General features: G+C 41.6%; 1 protein-coding gene across 1 annotated transcript; it reads right to left on the bottom strand.

The window, feature by feature from the left end:
* Nucleotides 1-3,849: 3,849 nt before the first annotated feature.
* On the bottom strand, nucleotides 3,850-18,353 carry rcn1.S (reticulocalbin 1 S homeolog). The gene is made up of 7 exons (XM_041560898.1): nucleotides 18,229-18,353; nucleotides 16,099-16,350; nucleotides 12,553-12,746; nucleotides 10,309-10,487; nucleotides 8,704-8,764; nucleotides 5,006-5,205; nucleotides 3,850-4,383 (listed from the first exon to the last, which is right to left on the bottom strand). Exons 2-7 carry the CDS (start codon nucleotides 16,323-16,325, stop codon nucleotides 4,276-4,278), a joined length of 969 nt encoding a protein of 322 aa, XP_041416832.1. The 5' UTR covers nucleotides 16,326-16,350; nucleotides 18,229-18,353; the 3' UTR covers nucleotides 3,850-4,275.
* Nucleotides 18,354-18,933: the final 580 nt, after the last annotated feature.

Raw genomic sequence — 18,933 nt, 5'->3', positions numbered from 1 at the left:
AGGCACAAGTCACATGACCAGGGGCAGCTGGGAAATTGACAAAATGTCTAGCCCCATGTCAGATTTCAAAATTGAATATAAAAAAATCTGTTTGCTCTTTTGAGAAATGGATTTCAGTGCAGAATTCTGCTGGAGCAGCGCTATTAACTGATTCATTTTGGAAAAAATTTTTTTTCCCATGACAGTATCCCTTTAATAACAGTGTCCACAAAATGGCTGCTGCCTGCTTGCTATAATTATTCTTTCCCAGACTGAAGGAAACACGATTCAAATAATGTATACAGTGTAACTAAAGTTCATTTTGCGTGACTAATGTGATAAAATAGGATTTTGAATAATTTTTTATTGACCTTTAAATGACCTTATAGTAGAATTGTGAGTATATTGGAATTTTAAAAAAACTCACATGCATTTGAAATTGGACTTTTGATAAATAGGCCTCCTAATGTTACCCCCCACACAATAAAAAAAAAAAAAAGCACAATTTCTTAAAAAGATAATTTTATGTACAAGGCAAAAAGATTAAAATGAACAATGAACGTTACAGAAACAAAACAAAAAAAGGACAAATTACCTTTCAACCCAGTGTGATTTTACTAGGTTTTCGCTGAAATATGCCCCAACCTGACTGGATGGTATTAATGGAATACATAAAGATGGTCCGTGTTCTGTAATCTGTAATTAAAAGAAACACCAGCACCAAAATACATTTTGCATTAATCCTAGTGATGGGCGAATTTATCCCATTTTGCTTTGCCACAAATTTGCGAAATGCGAATTTTGATGCCAGCAACAATTTCGCCACCGGCGTCATTTAAGTCAATGGATGTCCATTTATTTGTCGCCGACGTCGGAACGGTCAAAACAAATTGAATTTTCGCGGCAAATTCACTAATTTATTTGCCACAAATTCGTGCCTGGCGAATAAATTCGGCCATCACTAACCCTGGTCTATAATTCACAGTTTTATGCATCAACACAGTTTGAAACAAAAGCAAATATATAACCTATTTATTTAAGTTATCTTAAAAAAAACTTTCATTGGTTTTCTATAGGACTGTATTAGGTGTACAGGTATGGGATCACTTATCCAGAAACCAGTTATTCAGAAAGCTTTGTATTAAAGGAAGGCCATCTCCCACATTTTTTTGAGCAAATAATTCTAATTATTACAAATGATCTCCCTTTTCTTAATAATAATAAAACAATATGTTGTGTCAGTGGCGTAACTATAGATACACCCTGTGGGTCTGCTTCCTTTCTAAAGGCATGGGGTGGTTGCAACAAAACAATGCTACAGAGTTTATTTAATGTTTAGATGATTGTTAGCCTTTTAGACTTAAAGGAAAAGGTTAAAACGAAGTAAGCTTTATCAGAAAGGTCTATATAAATACACCAGTGATCCCTCAAAGTAATGCTGATCTGAGTCCTCTGTCAAAAGAAACACCACATTTCTTTCCTTCTATTGTGTACTCATGGGCTTCTGTATCAGACTTCCTGTTTTCAGCTTAAACCTCCAGGGCTAGGGCTTGAGCATGCTCAGTTTGCTCCTCTCTCCCTCACTGCTGTAATTTGAGCCCAGAGCTATGAGCGAGCCGGGAAAGACTCGGGCAGGAAGTGATGTCACAACAAGCCAATATGGCAGCTGCTATCCTAAAAACCAGAGAGAGCTTGTAGAGCTGTTTACTCAGGTATGGAAAGCCTTCTAAAGAATAAAAATGGCATTCTAGCTTGCACGCACCGTTGTAGCTTATCTATTGGCAATAAACAGCTATGGTGGTTTCCTTCTCCTTTAAGGTACTATAATCGAAATTACGGAAAGACCCCTGATCCCAAGTATTATGGATAATCCTGTATTTCATCTACCATTTTGCTTGCCTTCGAGGAGATATTTTCCATGGATTCTCAATGAACATTACCCCCAAACCGTTTAAAGCCTTTACGGCTGCCCATGAGAAAAAAGTAAATATATGTATGAGGAATCTGCACAAACGCATTTTTACCCTCATTCTATTCTGTTTAATGAAAGCAATTAAGAAAAAAACAAGTGTTTCATTCTCTCAAAAATCTTCCTTGCACGATCAAGATACTAATCTCAAATTCTCCTCAAAGCTGAATGTATTTTTTTTTTTTTTTTTTAAATCACGACAGATAAAATTATTCTTGCTGTCATTTTAGCATTTATAGCAGTCTCCGTCAATTTGACGTGTCAGGTGACATACAAAAAAAAAGATCATTAAATAAAAGAATCGAACATCCAATTCCCATTGCTTTCAAGGGTACATCGGTAGATCGGAGCTGGTGCGATGAAACTTCCCTTTGATTTGAGTTTGTTATATTATAAATTGTGAAAGCTTGAACCACGCAACCGGGAAACTTGATTTTAGAACAAAATGTTCTAAATGATTTCCTGTAATAATAAAACAGTCGCTTGTACTTGATCCCAACTAAGATATAATTAATCCTTATTGGAGGCAAAAATATTGGGTTTATTTAACGTTTATATGATTTTCTAGTAGACTTGAGATATGAAGATACAAATTATGGAAAGATCCGTTATCCGGAAAACCCTGGATAACTGGTCCCATACCTGTAATTGACACCGACTAAGATATCATTAATCCTTATTAGAAGCAAAACCAGCCTATTGGGTTTAACGTTTGCAGGATTTTCTATCAGACAAGGTATTAGGATCCGAATTATGGAAAGTTATCTGGAAAACTCCAGATCCCGAGCATTCTGGATAACAGGTCCCATACCTGTATAACCCTAAATTATACAGAGTGTATCTTTCCCCGTTAAAAAAAAAACATATTTGCACCATAACAAGATCTGTTGAATCAAGACATGAAATGAAGAACAATGCTACTTACAAACACACTATATATTCCTTTAAGTCTATCATACCTTATATATTATACCTTAAAGGGGTGATTCAACTCTAGGTTACATTTTAATTTGTTATAGAATGACTAATGCTAAGTAACTTTTCAATTGGTCTTCATTACTTTTTTTTTTTTAATAGTTTTTGAGTTATCTGCCTTCTTCTTCGGACTCTTTCCAGCTTTCAAATGGGGGTCACTGACCCCATCCAAAAATCAAATGCTCTGTAAGGCTACAAATTTATTGTAACTTTTTATTACTCGTATTTCTATTCAGACTAGGGATGCACCGAATCCACTATTTTGGATTCGGCCAAACCCCCCGAATTCTTCGCGAAAGATTCGGCCAAATACCGACCCCTAATTTGCATATGCAAATTAGGGGTGGGAAGGGGGAAACATTTTTTACTTCCTTGTTTTGTGACAAAAAGTCACGCGATTTTCCCTCCCCGCCCCTAATTTGCTTATGCAAATTAGGATTCGGTTTGGCCAAGCAGAAGGATTCGCCCCAAATCCGAATCCTGCTAAAAAAGGCCAAATCCTGGATTCGGTGCATCCCTAATTCAGACTCTATCCTATTCATATTCCAGTCTCTTATTCAAATCAGTGCAGGGTTACTAGGTTTATTTGGACCCTAGCAACCAGATTGCTGCAATTGCAAACTGGAGGGGCTGCTGAATAAAAATCTAAGAATCAGGGTCGTACTGGGGGGCCCGGGGCTGCTGTTTCTGGTGTGACTGCTATCGAGGGCCCCCTCCAGACCCCCCGGTCCCTCTAATGTGGAGCTGCATGCAACGCCCACCTGGTTACAAACCACTCATGAGCTAACGGCGATTTGCTATGTCGCAAATTGTTGGGTTTTTTTTTAGGGCCAGCGAACATCGGGAGAGGGCCCAGTCCGACCCTGTAAAGAACTCAAAAACCCCAAATAAAAAAACATGAAAACCAATTACAAATTGTCTCAGAATATCACACTCTACAACATGCTAAAAGTTAACTCAAAGGTGACCAACCCCTTTAAATATCCCTTGGCCCTTCTGGTTTCCTGCTCTGCATATAACACCTTTGCAAACAGTTAAAAATCCAATATATCCTATATATTAGCTACAACATATTCTAGCACAGACCAGCAATTTGTATTCTGGTGTAAATGGTCCCAAGAACACCCCTGGGGCTGTGTTTTCCCCCCGCACTTTACATTCTTTAAAACAATATTCTACACAGCAGGATTAGTTGTCTTATTCGAATTTGTATCTCTTATAGAACGCTTACAAATGCTTTTTTTTTTTTTAAAAAAAAAAAGGGTATTTTTACCCAACTTGAGGTAATAAAAGTGTTGGTGCAAATGCAAGGAGACGTAGCTAAAAAGTCACAGTCTGTACAAGTTCCACGTTCACAATTCATCGTGGTTTCTCGTGAGATCTTCTCCAAAGTTGGTTGCCTGGCTTCCCACAAACATGTTCCAGTTGTGCAATATTTCCTCCTTAGTCAGCAGTTTGTCCTGTAATAAAAAGAAATACCCATTTTAAGGGAACCACGTTTATGAACAGAGATGTGTATGGCATCATGCTATTACATTTTACGTTCTGTGTTTATTTACTACCACTTTTCCACAATATAGAGGTGTACTAAAGCACATTCCCTCATATGTAATAAAAGACACTAAGTTTTCCCGGGAGCAGTAACTCACAGCAACCAATAAGATGTTTGCATTTATACAGGTGTCCAGTAAAAGCTACCTGCTGATTGGCTGCTATTAGATACTGCACTGGCCCACCGGGATAACAGGAAAACTCCCAGTGGGCCCTCCTGTTTCTAAACATTTGGACTATTTCATGGTCATTCCCTAATTCGTTATGGGAAAAAATCCATAATAATGAAAGAATATAGTTAGTAGATATACTGTAAAAGACTAGGAGAATAAAGAGGTTGAGTGAGAAAAATAGGAAGAAAAGTTTGGAAAGTGGGCCCATGGTCTAAGGTTTTTCTGGTGGGCCCCTGGCATCCCAATCTGACACTGAGTTACTGCTCCTGGGCAAGCTTAGTGCCTTTTATTACATAATCCCAATTGTGTCATGAGCTAGGCAACTCAATTATCTATGCATCATATATATATTTTATACCTTATCTTGATCTGATTCATTGATTAGATGCCTGGCTTCGGCTTGTGCATGGTCATAGTCCTGAGGAAGAATCCAGTGCCTGATCTCCTCTTTATCCATCTTTCCATCTTTGTTGAGGTCTCGAAAATCTGCAAATTGTTCCCTTTCTGTGGCTACCCAGTCAGGCTCAGGGCCACCATCTTCATGTGAAAACATGTCCGCTGATAAAAAATATCATATTTTCATATTATCATATTTTCTTCAAAACAAAGCTTCAAGCTAACCTTCTACTTATCCCAGGAGGACACAAGCTGCACCAACAGCAGAACTAATTGAGAGATCTTGGCACACATTTATACAAGGTGGCACAGACAGAAAGCCAATGGATGGCTACTCTCCCCTAGTCTGGACAAAAGGAAGTTGTTTCACTACTGTATTCCTGAAGAAGACATAAACTACAGAGTTCTGTTTTGTACAAAGGACAAAGACGGCAGGGAATACTATAGAACAAAAAGAGGGAGAGACTTTACTTGGGGAGTTTTTTTTCTGCCCTCTTTAAAGGGATACGGTCATCGGAAAACATGTTTTTTCCAAAACACATCAGTTAATAGTGCTGCTCCAGCAGAATTCTGCACTGAAATCCATTTCTCAAAAGAGCAAACAGATTTTTTTATATTCAATTTTGAAATCTGACATGGGGCTAGACATATTGTCAATTTCCCGGCTGCTCCCAGCAGTATCCCTTTAAGCTCTGCCGATGCCTGAAAGGTTAAGGTTCAACAGATGACTTTTTATTTAATGCAATAGAACACATTGTTTTTCTAAATACATGCAATACGTTCCGTCAGTGCGATGATGATGACGGGAATGGCACAGTAACAGAGACGTGAGGTGGCGTTCGCGAGACCCCGAATTTACACAATAATGAAAATTGACAACTACCTTGTAATTATACACAAGTAATGTCACCGAACTGAACTTTAATTACGGAGAAAATAGCAATTCCGTATTCTGATCAGACACGAGGAGCGCTCAAACTTCTACACTAAGTAGAGTTTACAAGTTAAAAAAAAAGATTGAAGAGACGTGATTGGAGAAAAATGCATAATATCAGACTGCGAAGAAAGGTTTCATTATGTCAATTTTAATTTGACATAAAAAAAAAGTGTAAATGTCACATACCGGAATGTCTGATCTCCCCCCCTCCCTCCCCTACTGCTGTGAAAACGACATTCACGAACAACACCTAAATTAAATGACTTTACCTCTCTCTCATTAATGAAACCATTTGGGAAACGCAAATCCTGTCATTACGACGCGGGAAGTTGATTTCTGCAGGGATGTCACATTGTACACAAACAATATACACAAATTGTACCACTTTACTCTAGAGGAGAGAACAGCAGGGCGCTGGGGGAAGCACCAACTGGGGCACAACTTTGACCAAAGAAACATTTTAATTGCCAAAAACCCATTAGAACATCTCAGGAGACCGTTTGCCTTTTCTTATTTTCAGATTTGCTTCTGCTTCATTTCCCTCCGCACAAAAGGGCACAATTATAGGTCTATTTTAAGCGCACCTGCATTATTTCAGATCAGATGTATATAAAAACCCTGAGGTTTGACTTCCACAGTGGGAATGTAACTGTCGTGGCTGAACTTTTTATGTTTCCCCTTATTTTTCTTTAGCTGTCGGGGGAATAAAAAGTTTTGCAACAGCAACAAAAAAGTGGAATAGCGATTGAAGCATTCGAAGCAAGTTTGGTGATCTTTATATTTTTTGCAGCGGGGAAAAACCTATTTATGAAAGCTAGTTGCAACAACAGAAGTGATGATGAAAACTTTGCACACCAGCACAATGTAATTAATGTGTTGCGTCTATGAATGTTGGTTGAGTCAGCTGGACTGTTAAAGGGATACTGTCATCGGAAAACATGTTTTTTTTCAAAATGAATCAGTTAATAGTGCTGCTCCAGCAGAATTCTGCACTGAAATCCATTTCTCAAAAGAGCAAAAAGATTTTTTTATATTCAATTTTGAAATTTGACATGGGGCTAGACATATTGTCAATTTCCCAGCTGCCCCAAGTCATGTGACTTGTGCTCTGATAAACTTTCAATCACTCTTTACTGCTGTACTGCAAGTTGGAGTGATATCACCCCCTCCCTTTTCCCCTCCAGCAGTCAAACAAAAGAACAATGGGAAGGTAACCAGATAGCAGCTCCCTAACACAAGATAACAGCTGCCTGGTAGATCTAAGAACAGCACTCAATAGTAAAAACCCATGTCCCACTGAGACACATTCAGTTACATTGAGAAGGAAAATCAGCAGCCTGCCAGAAAGCATTTCTCTCATAAAGTGCAAGCACAAGTCACATGACTTGAGGCAGCTGGGAAAGGGACAATATGTCTAGCCCCATGTCAGATTTCAAAATTGAATATAAAGAAATCTGTTTGCTCTTTTGAGAAATGGATTTCAGTGCAGAATTCTGCTGGAGTAGCACTATTAACTGATGCGTTTTGAAAAAAACATGTTTTCCGATGACAGTATCCGTTTAAGGTGGCCATAGACGTAAAAATTATGATCTTTCTTAAAAAAGATCAAGTTTCAATAGACACGTGTATAGCTGAATGGTCAGATATACAGGGAGAAACAATAGAATTCTACCTGTATCTGACGATTCAGCACTAACAATGGCTGATGTTCAAGTGCATTCAAAGGCGCCCGATCAAAATGTTCTGCCTGGGCCAATCGTGGAGCTGGCTGATATCCAAGCCTTCTGCCGATATCGATCTGCTCGTCAGAATAGGTGCTAGGTTCCCTGGTCTCGGCTCCCCTTTTGACTGTAGCAGCCGCCTTTCACTTCGGGAGGAGCCCTCTGCTAATTGTATCCCGCCAGATCTTAATATGAGAGGAGCCAAGCAAAAGTTCTGGACGAGCAAAGGGGCACGGTCGTTATTAAGTCTTTGGACAGAAGGCACAGCACTTGGAATAGACAAAGGTGTAGTCAGACAGGCCAGGGTCGGTGCAGGCAGAGTTCAAGGATAGTCAGGCAGGCAAGGGTCAATACCGGTAGAATCAGAAGTCAGGCAGACAAGGGTCAGGATAATCAGAGTTCAGAGTAGTCAAGCAGGCAAAGGGTCAGATTTGGTAGAGTTCAGAATAGTCAGGCAAGGGTCAAAACAGGAATCAAAACAAGACAAGATCGCACCCAGGAACTAACGAATTAGACCTAACAACGGGCAATGAGTTTGAATACAAAGCCCCTTTAAACAGTTTGAATTTCGCGCAACTCCACGTGGTGACGTCACACACACAGCACGTAAAACCCGGACGTGCACGTCCTAATAACTATCGGCATACAGAGGAGGAAGGACCATGAGGCTGGCTTCCCCCCAAACCCCCAGGGTGAGTCTTCACAGTCTCCCACCATACATGCACTGAATATCATACAAAAAATAGTTTTATACGATATCCGTGCGTCTATGGCCACCTTTAGGCTACTGCCAGATAGGGCTGATCTCTGCTCCCTGGAACGCAGCAAGAGGCAATATGTCGGCCTGGGTGCAGACAAAGAGCAAACTTCCGTGCGAAAATGTATACCCATGAATTTCTTTGCCCGGCCTCTTGGTGGAAACACGGGAGTGAGCAGAGGCCAATGGACTGACATTCTACCAAATATCAAGGTAACAGGACAACAGCAACCAAACTATCTTACCAATATATTCATCTTCATCCACAAACCCATCCTCATTCTTGTCTATGTCTTCCAGTGTTTCCTGCGAAAGGTTATGGCATGTTAAAACAAGAGGAAAAACTTGATGGGTACATGGGAAATTGATAGGAAGGATAGTAGCAGAACATCTCTGTATTAGAACTACTTAAAGGAACAGTGACAAAAATTATAGTGTTTTAAAATAATGGTAATAAAAAATATTGTGTGACCTGCACTGGTAAAACTGATGTGCTTGCTTCAGAAACACTACTATAAGTTTATATAAACAAAAAAACAAAAAAAAAAGTCTATATGGCACAGGTTAAATAGCGGATAACAGATAACACCATTATATTCTACAGAGCTTATCTGCTGTGTAACCTGAGCTGTTTCTCCTTTGAATGGCTGCCCACATAGCTACAGCAGCTTATTTATATAAACAATAGTTGTGTTTCAGAAGCGAATACAACAGTTTTACCAGTGCAGGGTAACACTGCATTATATTATTACTTTAAAACACTTTCATTTTTTGATGTGACGGTTACTTTAAAGGGATACTGTCATGGGAAAAAAATTTTTTTTCCAAATGAATCAGTTAATAGTGCTACTCCAGCAGAATTCTGCACTGAAATCCATTTATCAAAAGAGCAAACAGATTTTTTTATATTCAATTTTGAAATCTGACATGGGGCTAGACATATTGTCAATTTCCCAGCTGCCCCAAGTCATGTGACTTGTGCTCTGATAAACTTCAATCACTCTTTACTGCTGTACTGCAAGTTGGAGTGATATCACCCCCCTTCCTTTTCCCCCCAGCAGCCAAACAACAAAACAATGGGAAGGTAACCAGATAACAGCTCCCTAACACAAGATAACAGCTGCCTGGTAGATCTAAGAACAACACTCAATAGTAAAAACCCATGTCCCACTGAGACACATTCAGTTACATTGAGAAGGAAAAACAGCAGCCTGCCAGAAAGCATTTCTCTCCTAAAGTGCAGGCACAAGTCACATGACCAGGGGCAGCTGGGAAATCGACAATATGTCTAGCCCCATGTCAGATTTCAAAATTGAATATCAAAAAAACATGTTTGCTCTTTTGAGAAATGGATTTCAGTGCAAAATTCTGCTGGAGCAGCACTATTAACTGATTCATTTTGAAAAAAATTTTTTTCCCAAGACAGTATCCCTTTAAGAAAGCAGGGAGGGATGGAAAATACCTATGTTTCCTAAGGCACAGCTTAATGTGGAGTCTTGGATGCAATAATGCATGAGAGAAAGTCCAACATAATTGTTCTGTTGATATCTCCCCCCTGCCAAATAAACTTGTACTGTACTGTACCCTTTCTGAACAACTTGCCAACATTTCAAAGCGTTAATATTGTTTTGAAGTTTGTGATGGGTGTTCTAGTTTTGCAAGATGAGCTCCAGTTTTTATAAAGGGAGGTTTAATGATTCAGTAACATAGAAGAGCTTCTCTTCTTTAAACAGCAAATTCATTCTAAGGTGAAGTCCGTATGACCTTTCGTATATTTTTAAGTACAGACTCTACACACCACTATCTCTATGCCCTGATAGATACTATACATTCTATATTAATTTTCTTACCAATACTACAATTTCCTTCATATGTTCAAACTCCTCCGGGTGGAGAAACGCAGTGAACTCTTCCCGGTTTGCTGCTAAATCCCCATTGAGATCTGCTTGTTTGAACCTCCTTTCGTCTCTGGGCAGCATCTTCTTGAAGCTGAACTGTTCGGCCGCATCTTGGAACTCTTCAGGGTTTGCTGAATCGAGACAAGATAAATCAGTTGCTTTTATACCTTTAAAGGACACTATGGCAAAATTATATTTCCCACACAGCCTTGGAGTTAACTTAGCTCATTTTTCCCAAAGGGTCAATACACATAGGGGCAGCAACACTGAATCTGATGCAAAATCAAGGAAAACCCATTTTTTATAGCATTCGGTGTTGTTCCTGGTTCCCATGGGTACTTACCCTTTGGGCTTGTACCCTTGCTACACTTACCCATGTTTCCGATTTAGTCGTCAGGCAGGTTGCAGCACAGTAATTTATTCTGTAGTCATAGAAGTGCATGTAGTTTTATAGTGATCCCATTTTTCCTAAGGAAACTGCTCTTTGTAACAACACAAGCACGATTATCTGATCTAAAGTCAGCTCTAATGTTTAAAAAGGCCAGTCTTTCAGAAAAGAGTATATTGTGGGCCTGTGTGATGCTTGAGTGGTTTGACATGGGGAGGGCCATTTATCACAGTCCAAATATTTTTCAGTATTTTCCGAAAAAAACTCCGACCAAATCCGCATTGAGTTTTTTCTCTTTATTTATTAATACACTTTCCCGAAAGTCTTGTTTGCGGGAAATAACCCGAAAAAATCGTGAAAAACTATTTTTTTTGGATTTTCCACCTGAAAACTCTGATTATTGCACGAAACCCAGTGCAGATCAAAATGTCTTCGGGACCTCTCCCATTGACTTATATGCAACTTAGGCAGGTCTGATATGCCGGATTTTCGGATTCTGACTTTTTCCATCTTCAGGGTATAATAAATTTTTTTTTTCCCACTTAAAATTCGGATTTTATACTAAAAAACTGAAATTTTTGGGTTTTGGGCATTCAGAGTTTAGTTCATATGCTTTCTATGAACCTCCGAATGGAATCTATGAATGAAACTTTCTCGAAAAGCTGTCACAGAAATGAAAACATATTGAAACTAGGGATGCACCGAATCCACTATTTTGGATTTGCCCGAACCTCCCCGAATCCTTTGCGAAAGATTCGGGCGAATACCAAACCGAATCCTCATTTGCATATAACATTTTTTACTTGTTTTGTGACAAAAAGTCATAAGATTTCCCTTCCCTCCCCCTAATTTACATATTCAAATTAGGATTCGAATTCGGTGCATCCCTAATTGAAACTACCAACTAAACAAAAACATAAATATTAAATAAGGAAATACAAGCTTTTCTAGATACTAAGGGGCAAATTCACTAAAGGACAAAGCGCCTTGCGCTAGCGTTAATTCGCTAGCGTAGTGCATTTTCATTAATTCGCCGATTCACTAACGGACGCTGGCGTAAATTAGCTAGTGTTACTTCGCACCTGTACGCCTGGCAAATTTGAGCAACAGACGTAACTACGCAAATTCCCTGACGCGCGCATTTTTCTGAACGCTACCTTTTACGCCAGACTTCCTTCGCCACCTTAGACCAGGCAAAGTGCAATAGTAGATAGGGATTGCTTTAAAAAAAAGTTATAATTTTTCTAAGTCCCAAAAAACGCTGGCGTTTTTTCTTTTTTTATGGGTGATAGGCTGAAAAAGATCAAAACATTTTTTGGGGCTAAACTCCTTCCCCCCTACATTTCCTAACTCATGGCACCTTATCTATACAGTGGGCACATGTGTGGGGCAAAATAAACATTTTATTTGCTGTTTTGAAGGTTTCCCAGGCTTGTGTAGTGCTGCTACATACACCTCCATTGTAACTTCAATTTGGCGCCGTATGCAAATTAAGCATCGCTAGCGTAACTTCGCTTTGCTTGGCGAATTAACGCTAGTGCAACTTCGCAAACTTACGCTTCCCCTGAGCGCAACTTCGTATTTTAGTGAATTTGTGCAGCGCTGGCGAAAATAAGCCTGGCGAAGTGCGGCGAATCGGACGCTGGCGCAACTACGAATCTTAGTGAATTTGCCCCTAAGTATGGTCCAGTTGGAGTGAAGTTCCCTGTTGATTTTCAGTGAAAGTGGATAAAGGAGGACATGCACTGAGCTGAACTACAAGATTACAATAGTGTACTGCTTTCAATATGGTATAAAAATGACCGTACCCAAGTAATACCCATACGTGGCTTGCTTGTATTCTTCCCAAGAGATCGCATTGTCTTTATTAACGTCGTAGTCATTCCAAACTTTCGCGACATTCTCATAAACGTATCTCTTTTGTACTCGCTTGATCCATGCCGTCAGCTCCTCTGTGTTAATGAGTCCATTATTATCGCTATCGATCCTATTGACGATCTTTCTGCGATGTGAACACATTAAGGAAAAAACAAGACATTTATTATCACATTTAGAACGTATACAAATATAACAGTACAAAATATAGACGTCTTGTTAATTCTAGTAAGAGCTCCTCATTAGGCCACAGAAATGACAACCGTAGACTGCAATGGGAGAAAAAAATGTCCTGCATCATTTGTCGTCTATAGGCTTTAATGCATTTCTATCCCTACTCCTCATTGCACATTACAAACAGATAGTAAGCCACAATTAGTTACGCATACACCAGCTACAGCCTGTAATGTGAAAGAGGACTCCAGTGAAAATAGCAGCTCTATTTTGGATTTGTTCATTTTTAGGCTTTGGGAATTTAAGCAACCATCTATTATCAGTTTCCCAGATGTTCCTTGAGATGAACCAGGCCCAGCACATGTTAAGAAGAGTGAAGTTGGCCATGTTACACAATGCATAGCCCATGGAACATCATGGGAAATTCAAAGGTGAGGTGCAGGTTAGAGTCCTGCGTGGGTCTATATTTTGAAACCCATACCCGACCCATACCCGCAATTTGACCTGCATGTTCCCACTACCCGACCCGCAATAGGCCAACTAACCTTCCAACCCTGGGGACACGTGGACCCGGAAGTGACATCACATTTGACTGAAAGTGACGTCACTCTGGTGCCCCCAAAAAATGAAAAACTGGAAGAACTACAAGGGTGAGTGGGAGGGATCGAGCACCTTTGTTGGGTACCTACCCACGGATTGCCCCCATGACCAAGGAATCGGGGACTTTTTCCTCAAAACCCAACCACTTTGCGGGTATTCCGCAGGTACCGACCCAATGCAGGAGTCTAGTGCAGGTGAACACAAAGAATTTACCTGAGTGATTCAACTGGTGCCCATGAGCTCAATGTTCTAATCAGTTAGGTACAATGTAATTCTCCTACCGCACACCTGTAGTTCACCAATCCTGCAGTTGGTGGTGCGTTCCTTCCATTGACCCGGCCGGGTCCCTTAGCAACCAATGTGTATAAGAAACGGATCCGCACACACGCTGATTAATGCAGTCGGGGAATATCCCCTTTTATTCAGCCACCAAACATCAATGTTTCGGGGGGGAACACCCACCCTTCATCACCCTTCCTGCAACTGGGGGTACTTTATTTATTATAATACACACGTTTCAGTGAGTCATGTGACAGAAATGACATCAGAACTCACCGTTTATAACTGATGACATCAGAACTCACCGTTTATAAGGATATAATTTACAAGATATTCATAGCTTTTGTGTATTATATAGTGAATAAAGTACCCCCTCTTGTAAAATATATGGATAGTATAAGTTACCGAGGAGTTTCATGACCATATAAAAACACGAGGCCGAAGGCCGAGTGTTTTTATACAGGTCATGGAACTCCGAGGTAACTTCTAATATCCTCATATTTTACAACTGGGGGTACTTTATTAATTATAATACACAAATTTTAGTGAGTCATGTGACAGAAATTACATCACTACTCACTGTTTATAACTGATGACATCAGAACTCACCGTTTATAAGGATATAATTTACAAGATATTCATAGCTTTTGTGTATTATATGGATATAAAAACAGGTTTGCATTTTATGTTGATTTGTTTTTGAATTTTGGGAGGGGTAGAATCTCCGCAAAAGACTGCAACCCTCCATGGCAAAAGTTAAATATATACATGTTAGGCCTCTGGCAACTACATGCTGGAAGGCTACAGCTGTCACAGTACAGGTGGCGTTTGCTCTGCACATACCAGTTACACTCGAATCAATGCAAAAGTGCCCATGTAAAATTCAGTCATCTTAAATAGCTGCCTGCCTGCAATATACAGATGCACAGGGATTGTGGGTAAAAAAAAAAAAAAAAAAACAGCAACAAGACAACGATCACCCATGTCAGTTTTTTTTTTTTAATACATATCTCCTGTCTTCATTCTCTAACCATACATCAGAAAGGAGACGTTCTGGGTCATGCTTCTGGGATTAAACCTCAAAAGAACAAATATTTACACATGCTTTGTGTGAATACGCAACCTGTAAATGTAAACGGACAGAGTTTGTTTTAAGAGTCTCTGTGGAATGAGGTTTGTTGTTATAGCATATCAGTGATGTTTCCTAAAACAGTGGTGGCTGAGCCCAAATGTACCCAGTGAAGGAACTTATGAACAAATTAAAAGTCAAAGGAGTTCCGTGACCATATAATGTCACAAGGCTACAGGCAAAGTAGCTTAAAGGAGAAGGAAAGCTACTGAAGCAGTTTATTGCCAATAGATTAGCCACAATAGTACAAGCTATAACACTATATTTATTCTGCAGAATGCTTTACCATACTTGAGTAAAGCTCTAGAAGTGTTCTCTGTTTGTTTAGGATAGCAGCTGCCATATTGGCTTTGTGTGACATCACTTCCTGCCTGAGTCTTTCCCTGCTCGCTCATAGCTCTGGGCTCAGATTACAGCAGGGAGGGTGAGAGGAGCAAACTGAGCATGCTCAAGCCCTAGCCCTGGAGGTTTAAGCTGAAAACAGGAAGTCTGATACAGAAGCCCATGAGTACACAATAGAAGAAAAGAAATGTGGTGTTTCTTTTGACAGAGGACTCAGAGCAGCATTACATTGAGGGTGTATTTATATAGACCTTTCCAATAAAGCTTACTTTATTTTAACCTTTCCTTCTCCTTTAATACAGGTCATTGAACTCCGAGGTATAGTTCATAGAGCTCCAGGGGTCATTTAATAGGAGAAGTCAAGTTACATTTTCTACCTGACCAATAATGCATATGCGGAACACCTTTCTGGGTAAGTTCTCGGAGATCCGCATGGATAAAACGGAAAGTCTGCCCACTCCAGAGACTATCGACAAGTTTTTTTAAATAAGAAAACAGCAGCGGTAATGATTCTGACTCCATCTGGATAGTTGGGTGTAGCACAAATCCCACATAAAGCACAAAGGCTGAATATGCCCTGCAGGTATGATCCCAGAGGTCCCTTCAGCTCATTCTTTCAATTGAGACCATTGATGCAATGGCAGAGCTCACAGTTCCTGTATTCAGTGTGCCACGTTATCAGCTCAGAATAGAGGAACACTCCTCTGTCATCTGATCACTTGGGAGGAAGAAGCTCTTAGTGACAGTCATGCCATACCTGGTGGCTGGCATTGTGGCTTTATCATGCAAACAGGTCACCAATTATATCTATGTGTGATATTAGCTATTAATAGCTAGCTAGATGGGCTGTTCCCAACCAAAATTCAATAATAATAATAATAAAATTAATAACAGAGATCAAGCTACCCAAAGACTGTTAGTGGACATTTTTGAGTACCTGTCTGGTATTTCTTACCCCAGTCTGTCTTTGCTCTCTTCAGGGGTGAGCTGATCAAAGGTCTTGGCCTCATCTTTGCCCAGGAAAGCCTCATGGTCCTGTTGGAAACTCTGGTTTTCTTCATGGACCTGGCTGTTGAGTTCCGGGTCCAGTCGGATCCTCTCCTTTCGGAAGGTGGGCTTGCAGAGTATCTCTCCAGTGCATAGGACTAGCAGCATCAGGCACAGGACACTTTGAGGGTCCATCCTCTATTACACAGCAGCGCAGCACCTGCAAGGATAACAACAGGTGACCGAATGGAGGAGCCCAGAAGATATTGGGGGACCCAAAGGTTACTATGCACTCTAATTTCATGGGGGCCTAAACTCTCTAATCCCACTCAGCCCCACAGTGACTGCACCCCTCTCTTATTCCACTCAGCCCCATATAAACGGCACCCCTCTTTTATCCCACTCAGCCGCATAGAGAATGCAGGCCTCTCCAAACCCACTCAACCCCAGAGACTGCTCCCTTCTCTAATCCCAGAGACTGCACCCCTCTCTAATCCAACAGCCCCACAGAGACTGCTCCCCTCTCTAATCCCACAGAGACTGCTCCCCTCATCCTACAGAGACTGCTTCCCTCTCTAATCCCACAGAGACTGCTCCCCTCTCTAATCCCACAGAGACTGCTCCCCTCTCTAATCACACAGAGACTGCTCCCTTCTCTAATCCCACAGAGACTGCTCCCCTCTCTAATCACACAGAGACTGCTCCCCTCATCCTACAGAGACTGCTTCCCTCTCTAATCCCACAGAGACTGCTCCCCTCTCTAATCCCACAGAGACTGCTCCCCTCATCCTACAGAGACTGCTTCCCTCTCTAATCCCACAGAGACTGCTCCCCTCTCTAATCCCACAGAGACTGCTCCCCTCTCTAATCCCACAGAGACTGCTCCCCTCATCCTACAGAGACTGCTTCCCTCTCTAATCCCACAGAGACTGCTCCCCTCTCTAATCCCACAGAGACTGCTCCCCTCTCTAATCCCACAGAGACTGCTCCCCTCTCTAATCACACAGAGACTGCTCCCTTCTCTAATCCCACAGAGACTGCTCCCCTCTCTAATCACACAGAGACTGCTCCCTTCTCTAATCCTACAGAGACTGTTCCCCTCTCTAATCCAACAGACCCACAGAGACTGCTCCCCTCTCTAATCCTACAGAGACTGCTCCCCTCTCGAATCTCACAGAGACTGTTCCCCTCTCATCCTACAGAGACTGTTCCCCTCTCTAATCCCACAGAGACTGTTCCCCTCTCTAATCCCACAGAGACTGTTCCCCTCTCTAATCCCACAGAGACTGCTCCCCTCTCTAATCCCACAGAGACTGCTCCCCTCATCCTACAGAGACTGCTTCCCTCTCTAATCCCACAGAGACTGCTCCCCTCTCTAATCCCACAGAGACTGCTCCCCTCTCTAATCCCACAGAGACTGCTCCCCTCTCTAATCACACAGAGACTGCTCCCTTCTCTAATCCCACAGAGACTGCTCCCCTCTCTAATCACACAGATACTGCTCCCTTCTCTAATCCTACAGAGACTGTTCCCCTCTCTAATCCAACAGACCCACAGAGACTGCTCCCCTCTCTAATCCAACAGAGACTGCTCCCCTCTCTAATCCTACAGAGACTGCTCCCCTCTCGAATCTCACAGAGACTGTTCCCCTCTCATCCTACAGAGACTGTTCCCCTCTCTAATCCCACAGAGACTGTTCCCCTCATCCTACAGAGACTGCTTCCCTCTCTAATCCCACAGAGACTGTTCCCCTCATCCTACAGAGACTGCTTCCCTCTCTAATCCCACAGAGACTGCTCCCCTCATCCTACAGAGACTGCTTCCCTCTCTAATCCCACAGAGACTGCTCCCCTCTCTAATCCCACAGAGACTGCTTCCCTCTCTAATCCCACAGAGACTGCTCCCCTCATCCTACAGAGACTGCTTCCCTCTCTAATCCCACACAGACTGCTCCCCTCTATCCATTGAGAACCTGGCGAGGAGACTCCAAGCCCTGTCACCCTCCAGCATAACCCCAATCACTCGCCCTTTCTTCCCACTGGAAACAGGGTCCTTCCTCCTGTCACTAAGCCCCCTGGGCAGGTTACTGGTCACTCACACTTGGTCCCTCACACGCAGCGCTAAAAGGAAGAATTTCAAGCTTGGCACTTTCTTAGTCCTGTAAGTGATGGGAGCCCAGTGAGGCCAATCCCGTAAAGCGTTACACTTTAGACCGCCTCTGTCTCGCGGCCTCCTATTAGCGGGGTGGGCGGAGCGCTGGGAGGGGCGAGGTCGCCACGTTGCAGTGCAGTGAGAGAACTACAGGGGATAGGGCTGGTGGTGGCGGTGTAATTCTAGTGGTAGATAACTGGGAGGTGAAATGAATGGAATGGTTGGATTTAGGGTAACATTCCTGCAGCCATATATACATATTGTATTGCTCAGTCACTGCAGTAATATATTAACTGGTCGCTTGTCACATGAGGGGTCTCTAGAGGTTGAAGTTTGTGTCCCTGACACCCCTAGTTCTAGTTATGTGTATTGTTCTCTCTATTACTTTCACTAATATAATGGCAAGAAATCAACTTGTGTGACATGTACCCAAAAACCAAAGGGATGGGAGAGATGGTGCCTATAGTAACAGTGGATAATAGTCTCTGGGAAGGGACTGTGACTGTGGGATAACAGGTATAGTAGGGAGAGATGGTGTCTATAGTAACAGTGGATAATAGTCTCTGGGAAGGGAGTGTGACTGTGGGATAGCAGGTATAGTAGGGAGAGATGGAGCCTATAGTAACAGTGGATAATAGTCTCTGGGAAGGGA

Source organism: Xenopus laevis, chromosome 4S (genome assembly GCF_017654675.1).
Source record: "Xenopus laevis strain J_2021 chromosome 4S, Xenopus_laevis_v10.1, whole genome shotgun sequence".
Taxonomy (NCBI): domain Eukaryota; kingdom Metazoa; phylum Chordata; class Amphibia; order Anura; family Pipidae; genus Xenopus; species Xenopus laevis.
Note: the sequence above shows the minus strand (reverse complement) of the source record. Positions and strands in the feature narration are given on the sequence as shown.

What these genes read in the sequence shown, in the direction of transcription:
- rcn1.S (XM_041560898.1), bottom strand. Translation starts at nt 16,325, where the DNA reads ATGGACCCTCAAAGTGTCCTGTGCCTGATGCTGCTAGTCCTATGCACT. An exon ending in TGAAGGAAATTGTAGTATTG is followed by an intron (nt 8,765 to 10,308) that starts GTAAGAAAATTA and finishes AACCTTTCGCAG; the next exon opens with GAAACACTGGAAGACATAGA. An exon ending in GGATGAAGATGAATATATTG is followed by an intron (nt 5,206 to 8,703) that starts GTAAGATAGTTT and finishes ATTTTTTATCAG; the next exon opens with CGGACATGTTTTCACATGAA.